At 37.9% G+C, this 27,935-nt stretch overlaps 1 protein-coding gene across 7 annotated transcripts in view; it reads left to right on the forward strand.

Annotated features, from left to right (window-relative positions):
• The window catches only part of CTNNA3 (catenin alpha 3), a 457,011-nt gene that overhangs the window by 24,193 nt on the left and 404,883 nt on the right, over positions 1-27,935 (forward strand). For all 7 annotated transcript variants that reach the window (XR_004752032.1, XM_035330601.1, XM_035330600.1 and 4 more), the window contains 2 exons: positions 5,541-5,707; positions 15,295-15,414. Coding sequence is in view for 6 of the 7 variants with exons in the window: in XM_035330601.1 (XP_035186492.1) it covers positions 5,541-5,707; positions 15,295-15,414 (287 nt within the window). In the remaining variant the exon portion in view is untranslated. The remainder of the gene's footprint in view (positions 1-5,540; positions 5,708-15,294; positions 15,415-27,935) is intronic.

Raw genomic sequence — 27,935 nt, forward strand, 5'->3', positions numbered from 1 at the left:
CTGGACGACCCCCTGGTTTGGCACCTTGGCCAGAGAACCAACACCGTGGAACCCTTGGAGCTGGATCCACCAGATGTGGAGGAACGGATGGAAGCGGATCCACCTCTGCCAGGACAGCGGATCCACCTCTGCCTGGGACTACTGTGGCACGTCTTTGTGCTCTGCCATCTGAGAGCGCCAACAGCATTGCAGGAGTGCCCGGCGAGGCCCCTGCTCGTTGCTCAGGCTCCATCGCAAGCGTTAGCTTGGAGCCACCAAACACCATGGACATCCCGTGCCTGCAAAATGTCCCGGCAATAAACAGCTCTTGTTGATTCTCAGGGGTTGTGGGAGTGCTGCTTTTTTGAGTGGGAATGGGCAGAAGTTGTGCCAGAGGAGGTTTAGGTTGGATGTTAGGAAGAACTTCTTTACTGAAAGGGTTGTTAGGCACTGGAATGGGCTGCCCAGGGAAGTGGTTGAGTCACCATCCCTGGAGGTCTCGAAAAGATGTTCAGATGTAGAACTTAGTGATGTGGTTTAGTGGAGGACTTGGTAGTGTTAGGTCAGAGGTTGGGCTAGGTGATCTTGGAGGCCTCTTCCAACCTGGGTGATTCTGTGATTCATTAAACGAGTCACCAGGCAGGCCTGCGTAGGCTGTTGAGTTGTAGTTGTTGTAGTCTGCACCACACAGGAATCCAGTAGTCTGGTAACTGCCAGGATTTGCTGGTGATCTGGTTTGGTGCAGCTTTGTTGCAGAGCACTCATGTCCATATTTTTATTCTAAAATAATGTATTAATACCAACTATAAGTATTCAGAAAAAAATCTTGACATTGGATTTCATGTATACAGCATTTCAAGAAATTGCCTTTTGACTCACAGTATGTTGTAAATTAATTGTAAAATAATTGACACCTGTAAGTTCAGCCATGAACACTTCTGACACTAAACATCAGGCTATAATTAGTGTCCCAATTCTGATGCTTAATCAATTTTAAGACAAAATAGTGTTGTGATTTATAAGGAGAAACACTGTCACAGGAATGTATGTTAAAGTCCAGTATCATACCTGCATTTACATTAAGCTGCAATTCTATTATAGTTTTCAAGCAGATGTAACTGAAATGTTTGGTATTTATTGTCATTGCTTACTGACTATATATGGTCAGAGAGACAACAGTTGTTGCCTCCATTGTTTCCATCTATTGCAGTGTCAGTGTTACACGGGTTTAGCTGTTATCATGTCTCAAGTGTGTTCCTAGATAAGGCCTGCATCACGCATGGTGAACTGAAAGCATGCACTTGTTACAGTTATATTTTGAGCATTCAGTTACCTTCCAGGAGGAAATGGTGTGGAGTGGGGATGGGACTCACCTTTCAAATGTCCATATTTAGTTTCTTTTGACAGGAAAAAGGGAAGCGACACATTGGCAGAGAATAAACTGCCATTCACAGATTTAGGAAAAAAAAGAAAAAAATGGAAAAATGGGTAGGGCGCTCTAAGGGTATTTACTAAAAAAAAAACAACAAAAACGATAGTGCTGACTTCTATTATACTGTATTTTTATTTCCCCCTTCCCCCCCCCCCCCCCCCCCCCCCAAAAAAAAAAAAAAAAAAGTTAATGGGTTTTGCTTTCTCATCCTACATTAAGAGGTACATGTATGCCTTGCGTCTTGGGGACTTTGATTCTTGGAGGCAGAATTTAGAAGAGTGGCTCCAAAATCATCTGTGGTGTACACTTGTTCAGTGTACCCGAGCAGAAAAGCTTCTGAGAGCTCCATCACTGGGCTCAGATGTCCCTGAGTATGTAAAGGGAAATGAAGAGGTTGGTATAAGGCATGTGGGGGGTGTATGTGGTAGCTTTGGTTACACATTAGGAAGAGCAGTATGAAATGCAGAATAGAACTTCCTAATATACAGCAGTAAAATAGCTGCGGTGCAACAGAATACAATGGGATAAGAGCCTCTGGCAGGAGAAAAATGTCCTGTGATGTCTACTTGTAAGATAGTGCGATAAGGTGATTTATCATGGTATTAGAATATGCGGGAGGTATCCATCTGCTTAGTTTTGACACTGTTGGTGCTAGTTTCAGCTCCCTGGCTGCAGCAGATAAAGATGATATCTATGGGAGCAGAACAGGTGATCATACTGGCCATGAGCATTTTTTCATTTTTTCTTTTTAGGTGTGGGTTTTATGTTCTGATGTGATACTGATTCCTAGCCTTCTCTGGTTTCTGCAGGCATAAGCAGAATGCTGGTGTAAATCAAGGTTTGTAAGTTTTCAGTTGTTAGTATAAACCACTGAGATTTCTTTTGTTTGAGACTAGAACTCCTAAATGGCAAATGGCTTTTGAAGTACTTGTAGAGGAACTGCTACTGAAAGACCTGCTACTACAAGATATGCAGACAGTAGCAGTCATACAGGTATTTGTTCATCTGAGCTTAATAGCCAGAAGATTGATCCCTGTTTTAGATGTAGCTGGCAGTAGTTCATGTCTTTATGGTCCCCAAACACATAATAATTATTGTTGCATAAACAAAAACATCCTCCAATAGTGTTTTAAAAAAAAAAAACCACAGAAAACCACACTTGCTGAAAATCTACCTGTTGGAAAATTGAGCATGGAAGAACATGTTTTGATGCTTAATGTGTTGCCTATTCCAGGGAATACCAGATTTGAAATCCTCTCCTCCTGGTTCCAGTACCTGCTTCCCTTCTTCCTTTAGTTCATGGGCTCCCTTTGACAGCTGTGTTTGTTGGGGGACTGTAAATCCACCAGCCTTAAGGATGGGCTTCATGGGAGCGGATGACAGGACTTTCTTGGCAGCAGTACCTCCTTGTGGGAGGACACAAGAATGACATCAAATTCACTGCGTTCCATGTGGAATTCACCCTGCTGCAAACCAAAGGAGAAAGCTAGATGTAAAAACAGAAGAATGTGATGTTTAGGGTTAAATAGAATTAAGAAAATAAATTCAAAGAAGTAAAAAAAAAAAAAAAGGCATTATTTTGATGGTTTTGTCTAAAACACGGAAGAGCATTTAGCTATTGCCTGAGTGTCATCTGGAGCACTGTCTCCGAGGGGTGCTCACCAACTGCAGGAAGTGGCATTACTGCATGCCTCTGTACAGACAGCCTGCCCTTGACTAGCAGCCTAGCAGATGTGTGTACCTTAGTCAGCATTTTGCCAGCAGGCTCACTAATTTTTAAAGGTATTTTCAAGTAATTTTTATTTTTATTGGTGCTAGAAAAAGTGCATGGGTCTAGTTAAAACACAAAACAAACAACACTTGTGGCTGAGCTGTATTTTCACCTTTCCTCATGCCTGAGCATAGACTTAACTTTTTTCATTTCTGGTATGCACATGCACAAACAGTGTTTGACAGCAGCAGTCAGTAGCTGATCAGCTTATGGTAGTAACACTGTTTACTTTAGGAATCATCTATCTCTGTGTGCTGCGCTGTGCCTTGGAGATATCTGATTTCCGTTAATTATGTAGTTAAGATGTATCCTGACTTCAGTCCTCTCAATTTCTTTTCCCTTCAATGTCTGAAATAGTCGAAATCCTATGAATACTTCATCGTTTTGCTTCCCTATTTATGCTACTAAATTAGCACTCTGTCATTTGTGTTTCATTGTTTGTGACAAATATAATTAGGGAAGAAATCTGCTTGATGGGATTTACAATAAAGTGGATTAAATTGCATTGAACTGTCATGCAATTCATGAAATGTCTACAGCATTTAAAGAAATTTCTAGCGTCTTGGTGGTAGAGCTGTCATTTCCTGCTGCTTGTATATTCATAGTTGCTCTCTTCCTAGACTGCATTGGAACTGTATTTTGGGATCGTGGTCCATTTGGCATCTTATACTTGTTCATCTGGTTGTCCCAGCTTATGTCCAGCTCATTCTAGGGGGTTTATATTTCAGATCCTTCTGATTTTGCTCACTCATTTGTCAATGGTGAATTAGATCCAACCTGAATAAAGGATAAAGTTCCACGTGATTGACACCACTCAATTTCAACCGTGGCTGGAATAATTCTCTAATGCAGACGTCCATGTAGTCTAACTCTTGACTCATGCCTATGTAGTGCAAAAAGAAGAAAATTGTAGAAATGGATGTGAAATGAGTTGGAGGCATGGCCTTAGGCCATGTGCTTTAGGAGTCCTGTGGGGCTAAAATGTTGTGTGGTAATGCTCTCTAGGATACCTTTTCTTACAAATTAATAGTAAAGAAATTCAAGTAAGTTTGCATGTCATACAAACAGAATTACTATTTTAAACATAAAGGATGTTTTAGATGTTTCATTTCCAACTCTAACCCTTCTCTTCCTGAAACAAAGTAGTGGCTAAGGGACTTCTTCAGCACACAAAGAACATTGAGATGCTTGCAAACAGGGGGAAAAAAAAAAAAGAGAAACAGGAAAACAAACAAACCTGTTGCAGTGCTGAGAACCACATTTCCCAAATTTGACACACTCATGACAACATCCGAAATGTGTTTCAGTTTTCTTCTCAATGCGTTTGAAGTGTTGTGGCTAGGAGCTGGATCCATAGAAACAAACCAACCAAGTTGGGAGCTGCCTAAGGCAGTTGACACAAATATGTCTGAGTAGGAGGGTATGTATTAAATATTCACCTGTTTGTGCTGCGTTGTGGCTTCTCGCTTCATTTGGCATGCTGTGCAATCACTGGAGTATTCAGTAAGAGCTGGATGTCAATGATGAGAAGATGCTCCGGATTTTTCAAAGCTTGATGAAAGGCTTGGCTATTGGGACAACAGAAGATAGGGTTTGCAGTGTGCATAGAGTTAATTTAAGATCAATATTTTTATTGCTAGTTGCTAGCAATTATTTAATTTTGGATATATATGCAGTTTAATTAAATGATCGGTTTAATAAAGAAAACAGGAGGGGGAGAATGTGGATGCTTATGTGCTATCCAAAGACCTTTGAATGGTTTGTGTGGGGTTTTATTTTCTTCAAAGACTGAATGCTGACAGGAACATGATGTGCATTTAAATTTGGTTTGGGAAACTTCATGTTGTAGAGCTGTATGTTATTATCTACTTGGCATATTTGCTAGCCTCATTGCTTAGATTTAATATATTTTATGTTGGTGTCAAATGTTTGGGAATATGAGATTTTCATTCTGTTAACTTTTATTTATAATGAGAAAGGTAGTTTTTGACTCCCTTCTGTGACCCAGAATTATTTAAAAGTAAGGATAGCAAAGTATATAATCGTATAAAAAGCAGGGACTAGAGTAGTTTAACATAGAGCCCCTGGCCTTGTTGTGTACAGTTAAGATTAATGATGATTTCCAAAGGAGTTATCTCAGAATTAAATGATTCAGAAGAACAGAAAGGGAACATCATTCAGAATGAAGCATATTCTGTGTGATCTACAGTAATTGACCTTCATTCCAAGGCATGAAGGCGAGAAAAATATACCAGATTTTTTGGTAATAGTTGTGAGTTGCCAGATAACTTAATGTGTTTTAACTATATTTCCAGAGTTTTGCAATATAGTCTAAGTGAATTTGTCTTCATTTTACAGGTCAAGCCTTGAAGGTATCAGCAGAGGCATTTACCAGTGATCCCTGCTATCTTCCTAAGAGGCAGGCTGTTGTCCAAGCAGCACGATCTCTTCTTACAGCTGTCACACGGCTTCTTATTCTGGCAGATATGGTTGATGTGTCATACTTGCTGGAACATCTGGCTGTGGTGAGTAGAATTTGACTTAACTAACTGGGTCATCTTTTATTTTCCTGGCTCTCTGTACACAAATGTTAGTCCCATTCTTCTTTTCCCTTATACAACTAACCCATGTTTGTTACTGTTACTTAACTAGGCGAAAGAACCACAACTCTGTTCACAATTCAACATCAGAATATGCTTTCCTGTCTACTTAAATGTGAGTTCCTTTAATGTCAACCATAGTGCTCCATGTGACTTCAACATTACCAGATCGTGCCTCTGACTCCCAAAATGCTACTGAGTTTCTTCTCTGGCTGCTTACTGCACTCTGTCTGGTGTGTGTATTCTCTGGGAAGAGCAAGGAAATATTCTACTCTTGTTCCTTTTTTTTTTTTTTTTTTTCCCCTAGCATCTTCAGTAATGAGTTGTCTTCTTTCCTGGAGTTTTAGTATTTCTAAACAACCCTATAATTCACTTCTTGATTTTCATTTGAAAATGAAAGCCAACTATAACTGGAAATCAAAAGAATGCAAAGAATTATTCAGAAAAACTCCAACACTGTAAGGAGTACAATTAAGTTATCTTTCTCTTTCATACTTTAATTTAGTTCTTTTAATAGGAATAAGAACTAAATTCCTCACCTAAGTCTTAGAATAAATTAGTGTGGCATAACACTCCAAAATGCCTGTGTAAAAGTACTCACCCTAGTCCTGGGAAGATGGTACATTTCCATGCTTATTTGTTCTCTGCTCTGGCTGTTGAAAATACCAACAGTGGTATTGTAATGGTTTCTTTTTATGCTGACATCTAATTAGGCAATGGACTTAAAAGATTTACAAGTAGGTTTAGATTAGATTTCGAAGGTTTAGAAGACTTAGAGGTAACTTAAATGTATGCTACTGAACCGCTTTCAAATGGTAAGAGCTTTTAAATGCCAACCGTCTGAGCCAGATTTAAATACAACTAAAGTACTTAATGATTATTAATTTTGCTCTTTTCAGAGTCCTTAACTTCAATAATTGTATGTCAGAACTCCCTTAGGAATTCCTTTTTTCTTCAGTGTAGGCTTGCTCCAGGAAAAAGGCATTATATTCAGTGGGTGTAGCATAGAAAACACTTTGTATTTGCTGTATTAGGTCTGATATTCTCAGTGTCTACAGGTTCATATGACTTGAAAATCAGCTTTCTTTTAAAAAAACATCATTAGCAGTTTCCCTTTGAATTTCTTATAAGGTTTTAATGCTTAATGCTCAGACCATTTTATCCTTCTCTTCACAAAGACAAGAATGTTACAGCTGTTATTAATCCTTTGAGAAGAGATGAGAATTTTAATTGCTTTTTTATATCCATGTCTCTGAGCTCTGTAGCTGTCATAAAATCAAGATGTTTAAAGGACTGAGCCAAAATTAACTTAAAAAATGGGGAAAATAAAAAATAATTGAATTAGAATAATGAAATGAAAACTCTAACCAGGGAATTTTTTTGTTTATATATATAAAATGAAAGAAGGTGATCCAGTATTATCAAAGATCTCTGTAGAATATTAATTAAATCTCATTCAATATGAAATATTTAATAGGGCATTATTTATGTATGTTATTTTTAAAACCTATTTATCGAAGTGCTGAAAGTTTTGCGTCTTGCTCATTCAGTAAATCTTGTTAATTACAGCACCGTCATTCAAAACATTTAAAAACTTGCTTACTTCTACTGACAGTACAGTCTGGGTTTTCAAACTTCAATTTCCTTTGTAATTTTAGAACAAGAATAGCAAGGAAACAATGACAATATGACTAGCTGTTATATAAAGGCTCTTCTAGTGTTACCTGTCACATCTGCCATTCTCAGTGTGCCTAAGAAAAAAGATGAACCTCAGCTACTTCCAGTTGCTAGCCTCTAAAACTATTGTGCTATCTGTACAGACTCACAGAATGGTTGGGGCTGGCAGGGATCTCTGGGTCCACCTGGGCCAACCTGTGCTCAAGCAGGGCCACCCACAGCAGGTTGATCAGAGCTGTGTCCAGGTGGCTTTTGACTATCTCCAAAGAGGGAACCTCCACAACCACTATGGGTAGCCTGTGCCAGTGCTCAGTCACCTCCACAGCACAGAAGTGCTTCTGGTGTTCAGAAGGAAACTCTTGTGTGCCCATTGCCTCTTGTCCTGGCACTGGGCAGCACTGAAAAGAGCCTGACTCTGTCCTTGTTGCACCCTTCCTTCAGGTATTACAGACGTTGAAGACATCCTCCCCCCACAGAGCCTTTTCATTTCCAGGCTGAAGTCCTGTCTCTCACAGCATTTCCTCACAGGAGAGATGCTCCAGTCCCGTAGTCATCTTTGTGGCCCTATGTTGGACTCTTTCCAATGTGTTCATGTCTCTCAAACACGTTGCTCAGACTTGGGACCATTTTTTACTTTTATGTAATAAAATCTTACTGTTAAGCAGAATGTAATAATGAAAAGCCTAATTTTTGTCAGAAAAGTATTGAAATGCTGCTTTTAAAGCAGAAACTTAGTCAAGTCAGTTTAGTTGGAAGAATTTGATAAACATGTCAAGAATTTCACTCCAAATGAAAAAATGTCCCAAACCATACCATTGTGTACATGAGAATCTTTTATGAAATTTCACTAGTAAGGTAGTAATAATTTTGGATCTTTATTTAATTCTCTGGAATCTCCACCCAGCAAAGAGGATATAAAATAAAGCATGTCAGAGCCAGCACAAAGCTTCAGTGACCAATTGTATTTAAGCATAGCAAGTTTATAGCCATTTGTGGAATGTGCAGCCTGGTGAGTATGATGGTGCAGTACAAATGCTTATTTTAATTAAAGCTGACTGAGAAAATGAAGTGCATCACAGTGATGAGAACAGTCGGTTTCTTTAACCAACTTTTGCCTGTTTAAATAGTTGTATGCATCGGATTTCCCTTACTTAGGTTGGAGTTGGAAGTCTAAGCAAAACCGAGTTGTGAAAAATGTAGTCAGACAAAGGGCCATTTCGCAGATCTCACTCTTGGATTCAGAGCTGCATTACCAGCCCCATTCATTATGGTTAGTGATGCTCAATATTTAATTAAGCAAATTAACAGACTAATGGAACTGCTTGAATTTATCGATCAAGGGAGAACAGCAAGACAGTAACAAGTTCTGAGCGTTTCATTCAAAGTGCATTGGCAGTCTGTCTTTCTCTTATCTATTTCATTTCACGCTGAGCCAGCATGTTTTGTTTACTTCTTTCCCCTTCTTGTCATGCTTGTGGATGAACTGTTAAGTCTTCATACTTCTCACAAACACCTCAGACAGTGCTATCTTTGTAAAATGTTTGCTTATGGTTATTTAAAACTATTGTCAGGAAAAGAAGGGCTACTTGTGAACTTGGGCACTGGGGGAATGGTGCTGCCTGTTTCTCCCTTCCCTGAAGGGTATCCATCAGCATTAAAAATGTTTTGAGCAGAAGAGAAACATTATGGTGGCATAAAAGAAGAGGGGTTTAGGCTTACCCATTCTTCTGGTGAAGGTGTTTGGCTTGACTTGCATAACTTGCATAAGCTTGCGTAAGTTTTATACAAACTGTTGGTGCAACCCAGGTATAAGGGGATGGGGAGTGAAAGAAACAGGGCTTCCTTTGAATGGATGGGGCTTGCTTTAAGTAAGGTAGAACTTCTCTGGTTTGGTTTAAGATAAATGTTATGGAAGATACTATTTTATTGTTTTTTTCATCAAAATAGTTGTAAAGCTGTGTGATTATTTCCAAATGAAGAAAGCTTAAGAATAGAGTTTAGGGATAACTCTGATGCAAACCTTGTTTATACAATAGGTCAACGTGGAATGCATGCAGTTTCCACAAGTACAACCAAGTGTGAGAAATCAGTGTTATGTCTGGTGATTAAGAGGTTTGAAAAGTATTTTGAGAAAGTCGCAAGGTGGGATATTAGTAGCTGACTGCTTTTACTTATTTCTTTGGACTATGTAGCCATCTGCATGCTCTAGTCAGGGATCTAGGACTCCATTGTGGTAGCCTGTCTTTGAGCTGCTGATGAAAAAAGAGCAGTTCTGAATTTTCTTCTGAATAGTTATAATTGTTCTGCTGCTACAGCAACACTTACATTGAAATGCAGTGCTTTATAAGAGAGTAATATGGGAGTGACACTGTGAAATTTCCTTCTGTGAGTGTTAATCTTGGAGGGCAAATTCTGGATTAGTAAAAACGAACTTGGAAGTTCAGTTTCTCTTGGCAAATTATTTATTGGTAGTAAAGTAATGAAGTCAATATAATGTAGAATAGCTTGTCTGATCAACACTTATTTGTATCTCAAGCATGCACAGATCATTCTGATCCAGAGAAATTTATTTTATAACTTCCTTGGAGGCAGATAAAAGGAAATGCATGCAAAACAAACAGTATCTGCTTTATCATCAAAATGCATGTCTTCAGACCCTCTTAAAATGAGAGCAAAATTATGACATTTCCTGAATGAAGGAGGTGGTGTGACACTCTCCATAAACATCTACAAATAGGCACCTTGCCCATTCCATTACAGCAAAATATTGAGAACTATTTTTCATAAATGTCTGCATTTAGTAATTGGAATTCTAGAGAGGGTTTTGAACATTTTTCCAACCATATCTCCTGGTGATATAAAATAGTCTATTTAGTGTTATTTAGTCTTCTAAAGTAGCCCTATATATTGAAACAGGCAGACTTTTTTAATGAACTGCTTCCTAGTGTCAGAATGGAAACTAAATTTGCTTTTCTTCCTTAATTCATCAAAGAAATAAATAAAAGATTTTACAGATGAACAAAACAGTTCAGTGCTCTTTTGCTGTCCTGCACTACAAAAGATTGAAATTTTGAATGGCAAAGTCTGTTTAACTTCTGTGAGCCATTCTTCCTTTTTATATTGAATAATGAACTGGCTTTTGCAGCACTGGCCCTAAATGTGAACGAGGCCCATAATGAGATCAATGAGAAGTGATTGTCCTCCTGTACTTGGCTCTGGTGAGGCCGTGCCTCGAGTACTGTGTTCAGTACTCTGTGTGCTGCTGCCTCCCACACCTCTTTCTGTTTGTGGGCATTATATGGTTATTACCAGAAATAAGACTTTGTACTTCATACTTAATGTTTCCTCCCACAAGTCCAGTTGTAAGCAAATGAAGTACTTTGCACTGCATATTTATGATCTCATGTTTTTGTGGCCTGGCCTCTTGTTTAGTTGACAGGCTGTTAATTTTCATGGTGCATATTGAGATTCCCAGCTGTATCAAGGGAATCCTGTTAAACTTTGAGTGAATTTTATCCACCTAAGATATCTGTTTGCTTTTCAAGGATCTGGCTTATGTCAAGTCCTAAACCAGGATGCTTCAGATACAACTTAGTGACTTGAACCAAAACCTCAGACTGAGTCAAACAAGCTCAAACTTGTCTAGTGCAGGAACTTTCATTGGGTTACCAGAAAGGATGCAAGGATGCTAAGTGTTGTTGCAAAGAAACACTATCAAAATGTTAAAAATCAGGTATCAAGAGCTTTTAATATAACTACTCATTCCATAAATACTCTTGTTATAAATCTGTTCTCTTGCAACAGCTAAAGAGGTAGCAATAGTAAACAATTAAATTAACCTTTCACAGAAAATTGCAGAGCTAAGCTACAACATTCAAAGAGTGTAAAGTTTATTTAATTGAAGAAATTAATTTGGATAAAGACTAAATATAGTAGAATTTAAGTATCAAAATTTTAGTATAATTTCCTGCTGAAGCATTATGCAGATACTTTGTATATGCCTCAGTCTCTTCTCTTTGAACCCATTGCCTGATTTTCATCACATAAAGCAGAAGATCAGAGAATCCAAAATAGATACAAATAGTTGTTCAGACTGATAGAGGAAATTCCAGACATGGTTAAGGTTTCAAGGATATTCTGGTAACTTTTGTATGTCCAAAGCAGTTTTTTAGTTTCCTTTTGATGTCAGTGAAATAGGAATATGGATGTTGTCTTTAAAGTTGTTGACATGTTTTTTGAATTTACTTTTGAGTTAAACTTTTCCTCACATGTTAAGACAGACTTACTCTAATTGGTTAGTTTCTTGAGGCTGGCCATCACACATCTTTTTTTCTATTAGTCAAGTATATTATCCCTAAAATTACACACTTGGCTTCTATTTCTTCATCCTTGTTTGCTGGTTCTTGTATCTCTTTCCAGACAGCCAAATATATTATTAATATTCAGGTTGCTTCAGGACATGAGGAATCGAGTGAGCTTGCTAGCAGAGTTCCTGCCAAAGGAAGAATTGGAACTATGGCATTAAGTACATCCTTAAGAGGATGATGATTCTACTGCTCTACTACTTGTGTCTAATGTGTTGATGAGAAAAAAGAGTGCTTTGTAGTAGCTAGTGAGTTTGGGAATCATTTGTGACCCAGTATTGCTCAACCCCATAACAGGGTTCAGGAGCTTTGTGGTAGTTTCTGGAGAAGCGTGTCATGGGTTTGAACTGAGCGAATATGGTGGACTGGGACAGATACATTATGAGCAGTTTACTAGACTCATCAAGGAGCAGTTTTTATTTAATTGTTTAAACTTTACTCCAGTCTTGCTTGCAGATTAATTAATTTGCTTTCACCTTACAGGACACCCTGCTGGAGAGTGAATTGGTGAAAGCAAGCTTTGCAAGTTCAAGGGTTTCAGAGCATCTCTGGAGCAGAGGGAAAATCTGAGGGGGGGAAATGTGCAAGATAATGAAGTTGAACAGAAAAGAATTCTGACAAAGAACAGAAAAGAATTCTGAAAAGAGTTTTACGGTTTATCTTAGCATTTATGTTTTCTCAGCTGTGCTGTTAGAGAATTCAGTGCAGTATACTTTGGATGAGAAAGCATTCTTTTATTTTTTGGTAGTAAACATTAGAACTGCAACTGGAAAGTCTCAAGTTAACCTTGAGTGGTGCTGAATGAGGTCTAGTAAGGTAAATTACAAATGGAAATAAATACTGCTTTATCTTGCTTCTTAGTTTTGAGAGCAGTAAGACTGAAATAAAGGCCCGCAGAATGTGGAAAACCAGAAGTGGTGACTTGCCTGGGGATTCCAGGATGTCTGTCAGTTGCAGATTGCCAGCTGAAATATGCAGCTCATCCCCAAAGTGGGCCTACCTAGTGGCTGTTGAGCAGTGTCCACAGCTGAGGTTTCCTTAAATGCTCACAGAACAAGTCATGCTGTGGAGAAGTCTACATCCAGGTCAGCACTAGCTGCCAAAGCTGCTGTCAGCTTTTAAAGAACTGAAGATGAGTGGAGATTGCCTCTTTTTTTCTGCTCCTGTGGTTCCTTTTTCCAATTCAGTGACTGTAGTGTTAGCCAAGGTACACAGAAGTGTGCTGTAGTTGTTACTGCAGTGCTTAGTTTGCCAGAAATGACTGGAAAATGGTTCATTTCTTCAGGTCATCTGCCTCATTTCCTGGACAGTAGTACCACAATCCCACTTACAGTAGGTAATTCACATTTGTAACTGGAGTAAGCTAAGGTAGTACATAGGACAGATACAGAAAACATGTAGTTTTTCCTGGTTATCAGTGTAAAAATGTGTTTCTAGACTGACTACTGGTGCTAATTGATGAGATGACAGAATATTTCTAAACTACTTGTGGCTTTACAGCTGTTACGTGCTTGTGTGGGAAAGAAGAATATTTACACATGGTGAAACAGCAAAAGCCAGAGAAGTGATTTCCTGAAGCAGCAAGGAAGCTGCAGCAAAATCAGATGTCTGACCTTGTCAAAAAGATAGAATTCCATTTCTGTAACTGCAGGTGTGAATGACTTCAGTCTGCTGTTCTAGGTCTTGGACCTGGAATACTAACAGAGCCATGGGAGGGCAACTTCCTTCCCAGTGCATCATTTCATAACCAGTAGAAGAGGTAATAATACACCTTTGTTTTTCTGGAGCATCACATATTAACCCCTGGAGTGCTTGAGAAATCACGTAAATGTATCAAGGCTAGGATCAGGTAGGGACTGAGACATTTCAACCTGCTCATGTTTTCTTTAACTTAACGGAAGAAATGTGGTTGAGGATGTTTGCTGTTTAGGGTTTTTTAATCAATACACCAATTCATATTTTCTCTCTACCTTCTTTTAAAATTTGCTTATCTGTGTGTATATTATTTGAGTGAAGTCTTCATGGTGCTTTTCTTCCTCGTATAGCAGCTGTTAAATACTGGTTTCACTGAGAACTCAAGAACTATATTATAAACGTGGTATGTGGGAAAGCTTTTTTAAAAAAGTAATCTGAAGTATATCTCTTAGAAAAAGACTTACAAAACTGAGTTTTTATTTATTTATTTTTTGTTTGACACACCTGAATAGAGAAGAGTATATATATCTTGCTACTACTTTATAAGCTCAGGAAGTTGTGTACAAAATACTTCTGTAACTTTATATCAGTGATGTAGCAAACATCCTGATCAGACCCTAAAGGATGAGTTTTCAATTTGATTAAAATTAAAACTGGAAACAAATGGGTTTTACGTTTGCTGGGACCATCTCTGTTGCCAAGTGCCAGAATGTGTGTCGTGTCCAGGAAGTCCAACCAGCAGTCAGACCACATGATGCTTGTGTTGATGCACATGATGTTAGGACCAGGATCTGTTGTGAAGATCAGAGGCTGAGAGGCACCAGTTGTCAGGTCGTTCTCAAATCTCCGGGGTTGTTCTTAAACTGGTGCCCATGTGCATATCTGGGTTGTCCTTCTGTACCTTTTTAGACCTAACAGACATCAGCGTCCCCATCCTGTCTGAGAGTCCTTTCTAGTCTTTGTCTCCAGTTCTGGATGGCAGTGCAGCTGCTCCTAGGTGATAGATGCAGCGGGATCCTGGTGACCTACTAATTTATGGGCCATTCTGAGCGCCCTTCCCTTGCTGTGTTCCTTCAGACTGCCTCTGTGCTGATATCTCCCATTCTCCTTTCACACAAATCTTATCCTTTCTGTTGCAGTTCCCTACAGCTGGGTTGGTATTGTTCATCTCTTTGATAAGTACCAGTGCTGTTTTTAGTAATAGTGTGTGTGAAAGAAGTGCTACATGTAAAAGTGAGATTTCAAAGTATGACTGATCTTGTCACAGCTTTCCTATAGTATCTGAGCACTTTGCCTCAGGTGAGTCTTCAGCCTTGCAGAGTATGGTAAGTTAACTTGATAGTACCCTGAAAAACAGGATCTACTGTTATGCTTGCTCAAATGAGGAGTTCAAGGCCTTTATGAAGCTGCATATGCTTTTTGTTAGTTGTGGGGCAAGAGGGGAAGTATCCTGTAGATTGATAAAGAACTGATCTTTACAGATCAGGCGGATTGCTAGTGTTTTGTCTTATGTAAGTCTTATCTGTGAAGTTAATTAGAGGATTTAATTTACTTAAACAGGATGTGTGTGCTATACTTCAGGTAATGGAATTGATTTCAAAGTTGTAGAAGTGTGATGGCATCAGTAAGATGGTATACTTGAAGATGACAGTATTTAGAATAAAATCCTTACACACACACACACACACACACACACACACACACACACACACAAAACCACTATCAAAAAACAAACCAACAACAGTATGAGTGATATTTTTTTCTTTACTATCACAGTTTCAAAGAACCTTTGAAATGCTAAGAAATGTGTCCAGTAAGTCTGATCTACAGAAAACCTACCAGAAGTTTCGGAAGGATCTGGAAAATCTTGATTACTTGGCATTCAAACGTCAACAGGTAAGAAGAACATGGAAGCTGGGCTGGGAGACATAAAGTACTGGGCAGAAGCATGGTAGGTGGGAGAAGAAGCATTTGGTAGGGTTATTGTTCTATCAGTAGGCTTTGATACTTACATAATGTGATTGTGAAAGTCAGTAGGAAGGGTGGCGATTCTCTTTAATGCATAAGGTGTTGGAATGCATGGTACTTGATTTCTGAAGATTTCTTTGTCATAGAGCAAGGTAGGTATGGCAGGTAGGTGAGGCTCAGCTGACTATTAAACTTTGCATTAACATAAAATGTTTTTATGAAATGGCATAGAAGTACTGTTTGGATTTTTTTTTTTTTACTTGGGAAATTAACTTAAATCCACAAAAGTCAATGAAATCAAATGCTAACTGTACGTGCAAACCATCAGTTATTTTTTTAGAAATGAATTTACAAGGCTAGATTGCACAAAACCGTGTATACAGTCTTTCACTCATACTGATGAGATCAAGGTTAAATCAAATTGTTAACATCTATTTAATCTTGGACTTACTTTCTGTAACTTGTGTGATATCTGTGAAATTGTTAGCTCTCATATTACGTCTTAATTTTTGCTTTCTTGGGGGAAAAATAGGCTTTGTGTCTTCCAGATCATATTGATGAAGTACACTAACATTTCTGTGTGGGCTGTTTTATTTGATATTTTTCTGAATTCTGTCACTTGGTGTCAGTGTTGTCTAACACTTCACTTGCTTGGAGGCAGATCAGTTCCAGTTGTTTATATCAGGTAATTGATTAGATAGTTTAAAAAATGAGGAAATGGCTCAGGGACAGATTGTATCTGAACACATGAATATTTGGTTCTTGAACTGGGGAGATCAAGGAACAATTTGCTTGGGTGAGTTTTGGAGTAGTGGGAGCTGTTATTCTGAGAGACATACAGCATATTTCTTTGTGCCCTTGGACATGGAGCTGCTGGCAAGCAAAAGAGTGTTTCAACTGGCAACTAATGCTAGTTTTAGCCTGTAATGTGGGTTTGTTATTTGATCTCATAATTATGTCAAGCATAATAAACGTCACATCTGCAAGGGTTTTGGAGTGTGTTTCTGAGCCAGGGAAGTGTAAATTCTGTAATTGCTTCTCAGGCTATCACCATGCTTTTATTGGGATTAGCTTTCTCTAGTCTGAATTCTCATTCTGACTTTGCAAAATTCCTCGTCATTTTAGGTGATATATGTCTGGTTCTCTAGCAGAGTCTGAACATGCTTCAGTAACATACTTCACCTTCAGCAGGGCATCTTTTCTCCTGATTTCAGATCTTCACTATTTTTCTTTCCTATGTGTAGTACTTTGAAGCCATTTAGAGAATCTCAACATTTTTGTTTAATATCAGGTATTCATACTATTGATACTATACTCATGCTATTTCTGACGTCTTTCTACTCTGTTTCTGTGTTGGCAGAAGCTTTTGCACTTGTAGGTACTAGAGGTGTATTAGCTATAAAATTATTTCCTGCTTTCAGTCACAGAAGATAAGCTTTTTACCAGGCCGTGCATCTTTACAAAATGAAATACAATGCTATTAAGAAAATAAACTAGGCCAAGGCTGAAATCAGAAAAAGTCTAGAGATGTTCTCTGTATCTCAGTCTGAATTGCATACCGGATCAGTAGCTCTATGGTTTGGCAACTTTTTTTGAATAGTAACTGGTTTTGATACTGAGATTTTCATCTCGGTAGAACTTTCTGGAGATTGAGCAGAGAGGAATTTGAAAAGCTGCTTCTGTTAGCTATAGAAGACACTTTAAATTGCCTCCTGCTTTGGGAAGAAAGTGATCTCTTTTGAAAAGGTTAAGATTTGCTTTGATTACCTATGGAAAAAGCACAGATCTAGATTGGGACTGAAGCTGTTCTGAGTTTGTGACTTTCATTACTGTGTTCATGGAGTGTATCTTTAAATGATAACCTATGGGCTCTCTTGTTAGATTAAGGGATATTCATAGCCCTGCTGGCAAACTGTTGAGTCACTGTAATCTATTTGGAGATGAACAGCAGTTGTATACAATACCAGTTTGTCCATTTGTCAAAATCCATTTGTCAAAAAAAAAAAAAAGGAAAGAAATTTGTTTCACTTTATCCAAAAAAGAAAGATGGAAGCAGACAACTATTTCATTCAAAAGCAATGTAATTCTGCAGTGTTGGAAGTTTTCAGATCAGGTGGGAAATTACAACTTTTTTTTTTTTAAAGGATGTTTAAAATGACCTTTTTTCTTCATACTTTCTTCATACAAAAGCCTCAAGTTTGTTAGCATATGTTGGTAAATACTCTCAGAGTTTTCAGATTCTAATTTTGCAAATAGTCTGAGTGGATGTGTGAGTTGGAATGGTAGTGGGCAGGGTGGCTAACTTCTTTGGTAATTACAGAGGAGGAAAATTGAGGCTTCTTGGAGTCATTCATGTTTCAAGGCTGAGTTGTGTGCATGACACCTAGTGGCATGCTCAGGAAGCCTGCAGGATGCTCTTTGATTCTGTTGTGACTCAAGCACATGAAGTATTTTTACATGTGTATGCTGGATCTAGATGCTGTTACTGTGGTGAACTCCCACCATAGTCAAGTCTGCTTTACTATGCTGCTGTACGTCAGCTTTCCTTTTTACTGTCAAGGGAAGACACATCTCCATCTCTACAGGTTTGCCATAAGTTTCCAACAGATGCCTTATTAGCCAAGTCACTTGGAAACTTGCTTAACTCAGGTTAGGCAAATAAAACTTTTATACTCAACAGCCAAACGTACCCAGACCTCTTGCGAATGTTGAAAAATGGTGCAGGTGAAGAAATGCACCAAGCTGTCTGCTGGTTACTGCAGACCCACTCTTAGCCCTAGCATGGGCTTTTGGTTTACATGCCTTTTATTCTCCCCATTCTAGCATTTGTGTGACCCTACACAGAGATACTTCAGCATGCTAAACTGCTTTTTGGTGATCTCACTATTTTGTTACTCACTTGCTTAAATTGACCTTCCTTCTCCCTCAGCCCCATCCAGAAGTACATCCTTTTGTCCATCTAAATTCTTGTACACTTCACTGACAAGACACTTGCTGGCAACTTAGTCTTTCCACACACTTCTAAGGTTGGCTTTGTATCTGCTGACAGATCCATTTCATTTGAGAATAACAGTTTATAGCAAGTCTCCCATTTTGAAGTCTTCCAGGAGATCTGTGTCTCAGATTTTTTTTTTTATGTCCAGTTTAGTAATTCCTTTGAATTACAACAGACTTCTCAGTTTCTTGATATTGAGCATTGCCTAAAGTTTGACTGAAAGAATATCTGCATACCACAATGAGTAGCAGAATTCTTCTCTTGTCCTGTGACTTATGGAATGTTTCCAGTAAGAGTTAAGTAAACTTTACAATGAGCATTGTTTTGTATCAATCCATGCATTAACGTGTCTGACACATGGGAAATTGGATAAAATGGTAAAGCACTTTGGGATAAGAGGGGACTTTAAGGCATGGATCCCAGCACTTTTTTTTTTTTTTTTTCCTTTGGGGTACTGTAGTAGAGCTGTAAATGACACTTTGCAAACACTTTGCAGCAGGCCTGTTTTATACTGTCCTGTTTGCTTCCCATTAATACTCCATTTTGTCCAATGTCTCTGTTACTATCAGTAGCAACCCACGTGGTCTGTGGAGACTTTTGAGAGTTACATTAGGAAGACAACAGTATTACTGTTGCTGTCTAATTCACTTTGAGATGGTGGAAAAACTTCTAAAAAATGGCTTATTTTGATGGCATGGGTAGATATGCACAGGTAAGTTCTATGCAGAATGTACTGAGATTGTGTTGTTTTTTCAAAGCGTCTGTAGCTGTAATTGTTTAATTCCTGAATAGTTTCCTGTTCAGGAGAGACAATGTATTCTACCTTTTAGAAAAGTCTAAAGAACAATACAATTTAGAGGGTTCTATAACAATTTCCATGTTTTAACACTGCAAGCTAAAACAAAAATTCTTTCATGTGTTCTACCACCTTTGGTGGAAAAGTAATGAGAAGAAGACACAAGCAATCTTGTTTTTCTTTTTTTATTTGTTTAGACTTCCTTTTCAGAAATAACGTTCCTCCTGAAATCCTGTATGGTAATTTCCATTAATTATACTTTCTGTTGCTAAGGAAGAATTTATTTGCAGTAAGCTTTGCATGGACTAATGCAAATTTAACAAATGCGTGGCTGTGAACACCACTCAACTTTCTGCTTTGCGAATTAGTATGAACTTGATGAATTATATCTTGCACTTTTGGTATAAATGACCACCTATTGGAGAAAAAGAATAAAATACAAATTCTGTGTGTTGAGGAATGATTAAGAGTGGACCTAGCAACCAGGTAACAAATAGACTTAATAGGTGAGTCTTAGTTGCTGTGTTTATTCTGTTGATATTTTCCTGTCTCCACGTGAGTAGACAAAAGTTAAGGAAACATGCAAGCATTTTACAGTAGAAGGACAACAAAAGCGATATTAAATCAAAAAATCTCTATATGGTCATAGACAGAGAAGTATTGTACTTGTGAATTCTTGTGGACTGCCGCCAAATATAAGGGAATGGAATGGTATCATCAGTGAATCCAAGAGATACGGAAGTGTAAACAGAGGAAAGTATAAATGAAGAGAGGACAAAAAAATACAGCGTCAAACTTGATCACAATTGTTATTCACCATTTTTTTCCTTTCTAATTATCCTGGCCAGGGAATGTGATTTAATCTTTAACAGATTTTTTTTTTTTAAGTGTTTGTGAAGATGAATGAAAATTAATGGGATTACTTGTTGGAGATGTTTGAATGCGTGTTCTTCCCTGTCTTGCAAAGCTCCTGTTAGGATGGAGGATGTTAGGGGGAAAAGAAGCAGCGGTAATATGGGGATGAAAATGGAAGAGAGGGGAGAAAGGAATTGTCTTCATTCTTACAGGTGTTATTTTGAGGCAACTCAGTGTGTCTGTCTTCAGATACACTGAGTTTTGTATGGATTTTCTTTGTCGATAAGAGCCATTTGCATGGGCATTAGGCAAGTCTAAAGATAACTGTAGATGTCAGCAAAGAACCTGTGATGTTAAAACCTAGTGATTAGTGGGGAACACCCAGGCATTTTCTATCCTCCAGCATTTGTGGTCTTAGGACCTGCTTTTGCTGTGTATAGGAAGATTGCGAATGTTTGTTTACTTCTCCCTCCTCCTGTTTGCTTGAATGCCCTCCTCCACTTCTATAAATCAGTAGAATTATACCGTGTTAGTAGCTTCTACGGTTTTTCTCTATTTTGCTAAACTGTGACATTCTACCTAGATAGCAAAATACGTTCTGTTGGCTGTTCTTATTGGAACAATAGACCTTCTACTTGCGAGTGGAATGCTATATAATTTGTCTCAGAACTAGGCAAGGAAGGACAAACCCTTCTATGTTCAAAAGTCATCAATCAGATGAAGCATAAATTAGGTTTCCTGTGGTTCAAACACATCTCAGGAACCTATCATTAACGTATCTTAAAATGGAAAGAGGTAGCAGAGGAGTATTTTAAAGAATGCATCTTGGCAAGCGTGTTCATCTTTTGTGTCTCTGATTTTGCATCATAAAAAATACTTTGTCAATGTAGATTTTACAGTATATATCTTACAATTTTGTATCACATTTGTAAAAAATTGCATTGACAAAATATATACATGTACAGTATATACACATGTATACACTGTTTTTTATAGTCAGCACATTTTGGAAAGAATGTTTTTATTGTTCATGTTAAGATACAGCTAACGTATCCCAAGGCAATCCTAAAAATTAAGGTAGGCTGAAAATAACGAGCTCAGTTATTTGATAGTGGAAGTTCCTCTGGTTATGGCTGTCTAGTCTGTTTGTAGAAACAAAAACATTCTTTCCAGTTCTGGTAAGTCTTACTTTAAAAGAAAAAAAGGATGAGAGACAGTTCTTACAACAACAAAAAAATAAAGACGTTAGCTATAATTGAAATAAATGTGATTACCAGAGAAACTACATACAAAACTCATTTACAAGGAAGATGAGTCTGTTTTGACAGGCATAGTACATTTATCACAACACCTGTCTCTGTCACTCAAATAATATTTTTCTCCTTTTGTTTGCTCTCTCCATTGTATCTGCAGTTCTTTTCAGAAAACAATGGTGCTGTAAGCATTAATGAGATTGTAGTCTCCTGCTGTCTTGCCTGCCCCCTCTCCCCTGAAATGGGTGTGCTGTAGTATTTTTCAGATGGAATGTTGGAAATGCATCATGAACTCGCCAGGAATCGCTGCCAGCAAATAAGTGGTCAGCCCTACTCCACAGACCTAGTCCTACTGTATTTATGCCAGACAACTTTGAACCTGGAGCTCTGCCAGTAGATGAGGTCCCTGCAGTCAAAAGCTTTCTGCCTTCTCTTTGGAAACCAGATCTTGTGTTACCATATGTCTATATAAGATCTTTAGGTAAAGATCCTGACCTACTGTATGCATTGTACAATGCCAAGAGTGTCTACTACTTAAAATAATGCCACTTTTTATAAATGTCGTCATAATACTCTGGACTGTGAATGTCAACAGGCTATGGGCCTACTAGTTGCCTGGGTTTTCCAGGGCTTGCCTAGGATTTGAGGATCGTTTTTTTTTTTTTCTTTTTTTTTTTTCTTTTTTTTTTCTTTTTTTTTTTTTGGAAAAAGAGCAATAGCTGTCTTGACTCTTTTTTTTCTGTTTCCTTCTCTTTCCCAATTAAAAAGCAGATGATTGTTTTTTTCTTGAGACATACTTTTCTTCCCCCCATGTATTCCAGTTCCTATTTTCATTATATTGTAATGTTCGTAAGTGTTTGGTGTATAAGAAGGAGAATATAAAAAAAAAAAAAAGGCAAAAATGAATGTAACTGGATCACAGAGAACTGCAAACAAGGTGCTAAGCTTAGTTGTGGAGATGGGCATGAAGAACAGCAGGATGCACTGCGGAATGTGGCTTGCTCACGCACAGCATATTCTGACCCCCAGGTAATGCACCAGCACTGGTGCATTTTACTTTGATTTGAGTTTATCTTATATGGTGCTATCCTTAAATGTGCATTTATAACCCCTGGTATCTCAGCTTTTAGTTGAATGCGTTTTCAGAGCTTGGCTTAAGAATAGGTCCCCATAAACTGCTGCTGAGATTGGCAGAGCAAAGGGTTGAAGTATTGACATCTGCCTTGCCTGTACTTCAGCGTACATGAGGTATAAAACAGAGTTCCTCCCATGTTCCCTGTGGGGCTGGATTGGTGCTGTCTACCAGCCCCTGCTTTTACTGAATCCTCCAAGATCATGTGGAACACTGCACCATGCAGTTGTCCTGGCCTCATGCCTTTCATCCCTATTCTCATGCAGCTCAGCGAAATGGGTCAGCACTTTGTCCTGCATCCCGTTGTTTTGCTAATGTGCAGATCCAAGTGGATCTATTATATGTGGGGAACTGCAGTGATGTTGAAGATGTGCTGTGCACCCTATAGTATTTTATGTTGCTGGGTATGAGGGAGAAGAAGGGTGAGCTATCAGATGAGATCTATAATGTTTCATTGTTTTTTGAGTCACTTACTAGGCAGAATGTGACTAGCTGCCCCTGGCCTCCCTGCCTGCAATGGGACTTGAGGGTATTTTGTGTGACACAATTCTAGAGATAGAAATACAGAAGAATTTATCTATTAGCAGGAGAAAACTAAGTGTTGTAGGCTACAGAACACAAAATTCAGCCGTATAAAACAACAGTGATCTCATGGGCTAGATACTTTGTTGATAATTTTATATTGAATTCTAGTTAGCTCTCACAAAGTTCTCACAGAAAGCATCCTGTAGTATTTCTAGTTTTCAAACTTCCTTTTTAATGTCTTTTACTCCACATGGCATTATTGGGAATAAAATTCAAAATGCTGTTTTTTTTGGTTCTTAACAGTCAAAGGGGATGAAGATTAATAGATGAACAAACTTATTTGAAAACTGCTAGAGTGCAGGAGATCAAAAGCAACGAAGCACTGAAGCAATGAACTTCATCAGTTATAAAAGACAGCTTAAAGATCTTTAAAACCTGGCAGATCAATTCATAGCTTCCAAGTGATTCCCTGTTACTGGTATGCACTAGATGTACTTAGAATGAAAATGGACGCTGACTTAACAAAGACCAGTAATTATTCCCTATAAGACTTCTGTGTTATAAGTACAGTTTATGTAGGTAACATATAAGTATGTTACCATTTTTGTCCTCTGATTTTCACCTCTTAAAAATAATTTCCCGGTAAAAACACGGTTTCAATGAATACAATTTCAAGCTCAGGCACAGAGAGGTTGCTGATAATACTTTTCCTTCTTTACCGGTCTGTTGCTGGGAAAGCTGCTTAGCCTTGCCAGTAATATGTCAAAGTAAATCTGTTTTGTGCTGTTGAGCTGCCCATGACATACCTATCCAGGTGAGGGAGGAAAATAGACAAAAAAAAAAAAGAAAAGATACTAAGCAGCATGAGTTTTAATGCTGCCACTGTGAGAACCAGCTATTACATGTTACTCTCTCCACTCAGTAAATCACTGATAGTGAGGGCTGTAAGATAATGAAATATATCAAGGTTCCATCTTATTTCTTGTATGAATGTGGTCGTGCTAAAATGAATGTTCTCACTGTTGAATGAGAAAAACAATCTGAAACCTAGATGTCTCTGAAAATAAAATAGAAATACATTACATTATGGAATGTACAACCAAAAAATCTACTGTCTTCTGAGAATTAATACATGCCACACAACTCCCTGGTGATCTAACAAATCTATAAATAAGCCAACGCTTTCTATTAACGAGCTGAAAAAACACATTTTTTATTGTATACTTTTATTAACGGGTTTAGAGTTTGTCAGGTATTCCATGTTAGAATAATCTGATAGAAGAAAAATGTTCCTTAATTTAAGCAGTTACTTTTTCTGTGGAATTGGTTTTCAAGGGCATTGGACTGATTACATTCCAGTTAAGACATGAATACTTTGTTTTAGACCATGGCATTCAGCTGAATTCAGTACAGCTAACTATGTAATACAAGGCAGAATAAGGCAACAGTATTCAGAACATCAGGAAGTCAGGAGTAGGGGGCAACGAAGCATTTGCTAAAACTCTTTGATCATGCAAGGTGGATTTGTATCACTTGTCTTTTCTTGCTGATGTCAACTAGTCTTTGAAGAAAGTAATGGCCTCTGATAGCTTCTTAACTTCAGAAGAACATTCTGTTTTTAGTAGTACTCTTGGAAAAATATTCATGACACATGCTGTTCCTTAGACTGAAATCTACCTCATTACTACAGAAGGCAAAAATGTGGTCCTTTGGAGTCTATGCAGATATATCGTTTTAAGGCAGCTAGTAGAATACTAACTATAAAAAAAGTGTTCCTTAAAATAGTCAGTACATTTGTTCAGTGTTCTAAATGCAACTAAGCACATTTGTTTGTGAGGAGCTGTATTATACCTTGATTTAGCATGCCGATGTCATTAACTAATTTTGCTTTAATGAGATGAAGTGTATGTAATATCTTCTAGTTGTCATCTTCTCTGGAAGTGCTGCAAGTACTTACTCTCATGCAGGAAGAGTATTTGATGAGACTTTTCTAAGTTTACAATTAAGGGGGAGTAAGTAAATATTAATCATAAATGGCTGATGAGGGGTGAGTGTTGTTTTAGGAAGAGATGAACACAAAATAATCACTGCATGCTCTGTGATGTGGAAAAACAACAACTGTTTTTAACACCCTGAGTAGGGCAACAATCCACGTATAAGTTGGAAGAGACAGGAAATACAGTCTTCAGTTAGGTGACTAGACCAGCTAAAGGGAGAAAATTCACATCCAGAAGCATATTGCCAGTGAGAACATAATGCATTTTGGATGTAAATTGTAGTTACAGTCAGATAACTGGCTTCGGTTTTGCTGCTTAGCAAGTTTCTGACATACATTTGCACCCGTGCCACCATTAGTGTGTTAGCTTTTCCTGTGCTGACCTGTGGTAGTGCCATTCTGCAAGAGCGGTTGTAGGTTATTTGTCTCAGAGTGCTTCAGTAATAGGATCAGTGCATTTCTGGTTTGGCTTTTATGGGACAAAGCAATTATTTCTGTGCAGGCCTCTGATGCTCTCAGAATATGAATGGTGCATAAGAGATCATTGTGATAAAGCAGCAAGTGTGCTTGTTATGGCTTCTATATATGGGTGTTATGGAACCCTTGTTTAGGAGAATACAGGGGGAGAAAAAGCTATTGTTTTATACGCAACTTGCATGTTGTGTTTACTTCCAAAGTTTTGGTTTGGCTTTTTCTGTTGCTGTTCCTCTGGAGGTAGAATGGTTAAAAACATTACTGGTTTGCTTGCCTACTCTGTGCTCCACAGAGGTCTGTGTTAGTGTAGACTTGATAGCTACTTGCAGCGATACTTTAATTTATTGAACGGAATATTCTCACTACCCTTGATGTATCTAGAAAGTAATATTAATTTGGGAAAAAAAGCAAGAACGATATATAAATGTGAGTGATTTGTAACTGGGGGTGCGTGTTAAATGTGTGTGGGTGGGTGATTTGGGGAAAAAGAGTACATGCTTGTATGTTTCAGACTGCATTGTTCTATCAGTGCAGACAGCAAAAGACTAGTACATTTGTGAGTGTAAAGTATTGGAAGTATTGTAACGGAGGTGGGTGTATCCCAAGTGTTAAGATTAACCTTTTACTTGAGTCATTTATGTGCTTGCAAGGAAGTGATAATGTCTTAATTTTTGAGATTTATGAGTACCTTCAAAGTTGTTATGGTGCTACTTCTTGACACTGAATTTAATTGTCAGAAGTTAAACCATTTGTGGCTATTTTTTTTAGATTTACCTCAAAATTCGTTGAGACTCAAGCATGCATGTGTCCTGGAACTGGATGACTGAGTATTTTCAAAAGTAATCTCCATACTCAGATAAGCTGTATTTGATTTCCTCAGTCTGTAATTTGTGCATATGCATTTCTCTTTGTATTTGGCAATCATATGAAATGAGTATTGTCTTTTTCTGAATGTAGAGAAGGTTGTAGCTATCCTTATCAAGGATTAACTCTTGTTACGTTTTTGTATGTTGCGGAGTTAAGTGCAAACCCTGTGAGGCTTGAAGCAGTAAGTTTACTAATTGATGGTCGTTATTTCCCTATCAATTAACCCAGTGAGATATCTACAAGATAACAGATTCCACAGCATTCCTTGGCTGTTCTTGCATTTCATTGAAAGTTTTTTTTTTTTTTTTTTTTTTTAATGTCTAACCTGAATCCTCCTTAATACATGTAAATTCACTGCACCTTGTACTTTCTAGCATGGATATAATGGAGAGTTTATTCCTTTCCTCTTTGTAGTATTATCAACATGCCTTCTCTCAGAATTCTTTGCTTTAAAACAACTATCCTCATAATTGTTCAGTCTTCCCTCTTAGGTCGTGTTTTTGAGACCTTCTGTTATTCCCTAATGCTTAAATGGTTCTACTCTTTATTAAAGGATGGAGTTTTCCTGATAAGTAGAATGGAAGGATTTTTACTGGTGTCTTCTGTTTAAAACATGTGATCTGACTTGTATGTGCAATCATCTTTATGATCCTAGAACAACTTCATAGGAAGTTTTGCCTAATTATGTTTCTACTCATACATTGTGCAGCTGATTGTTCCTGCCTTCATGTAGTGCTGTGTAGTCACCCTTACTGAACTGTATCATACCTGAGAGCATCACGTTTATCATTCTTTTGATGTTGAATCCTGTCCTCTAATGTGCTGAGTCCTTTGTCTTCCCACTAGCGAATCACTTTCTGTTTTCTTATGCAAGTTACCCTGAGGCACCCAAAAAGGACCCCAGCAGAAAGTCATTAGATGCATTCTTCTCTAGCAGCAGTGAATTGCTGGTAACTGCTCTTAAGAAATCCTGATTATATAGTAATTTCATCTAGTACTTTCTGTACTATTTACAAGAAAGGCACGTGAGTGTCAAAAATCTAGTCATATTATGAGAACCTACTAATCCTCTGCCTACAAAGAAATGAGGAAGAAGGAAGTCAGATGGATTTGGCAAGCCTTGCTCATCCAGAGCAAACCTGTGGTGGCTATTACTCATTCCTATGTTCATTTCTAGATGATTAAATAGTGTACTGCATTATCTGTTTTATTTTTATTTTATTTTTATTTTATTTTGTATATATCTGTTTTATTTTTATTTATTTTTCCCTTTGTTTTCCATTATCAGGCAGGTCTTCATGCTCTCTCACAGGGGAACACTGGTAGCTGGGAGCATTGTTAGTTCTGTCATGAACCATTCAGTTCTCTACTATACTAGGATGAAATTCATTCAACCCAACTGAGTCTAATGAAACCTGCTTACTGGAACACGTTGCTTTTTATTGTTTAGGCTTTCATCCTGCTTTTCCAAGAGTAATAAATGCCATTATTAATCTAGAGTGACTTTTAGAACTTCACAGTTTTTCTGTGTTGGCCAAAATAAAATTTGAGTTTCC

This window comes from Oxyura jamaicensis, chromosome 6, assembly GCF_011077185.1.
Source record: "Oxyura jamaicensis isolate SHBP4307 breed ruddy duck chromosome 6, BPBGC_Ojam_1.0, whole genome shotgun sequence".
NCBI lineage: Eukaryota > Metazoa > Chordata > Aves > Anseriformes > Anatidae > Oxyura > Oxyura jamaicensis.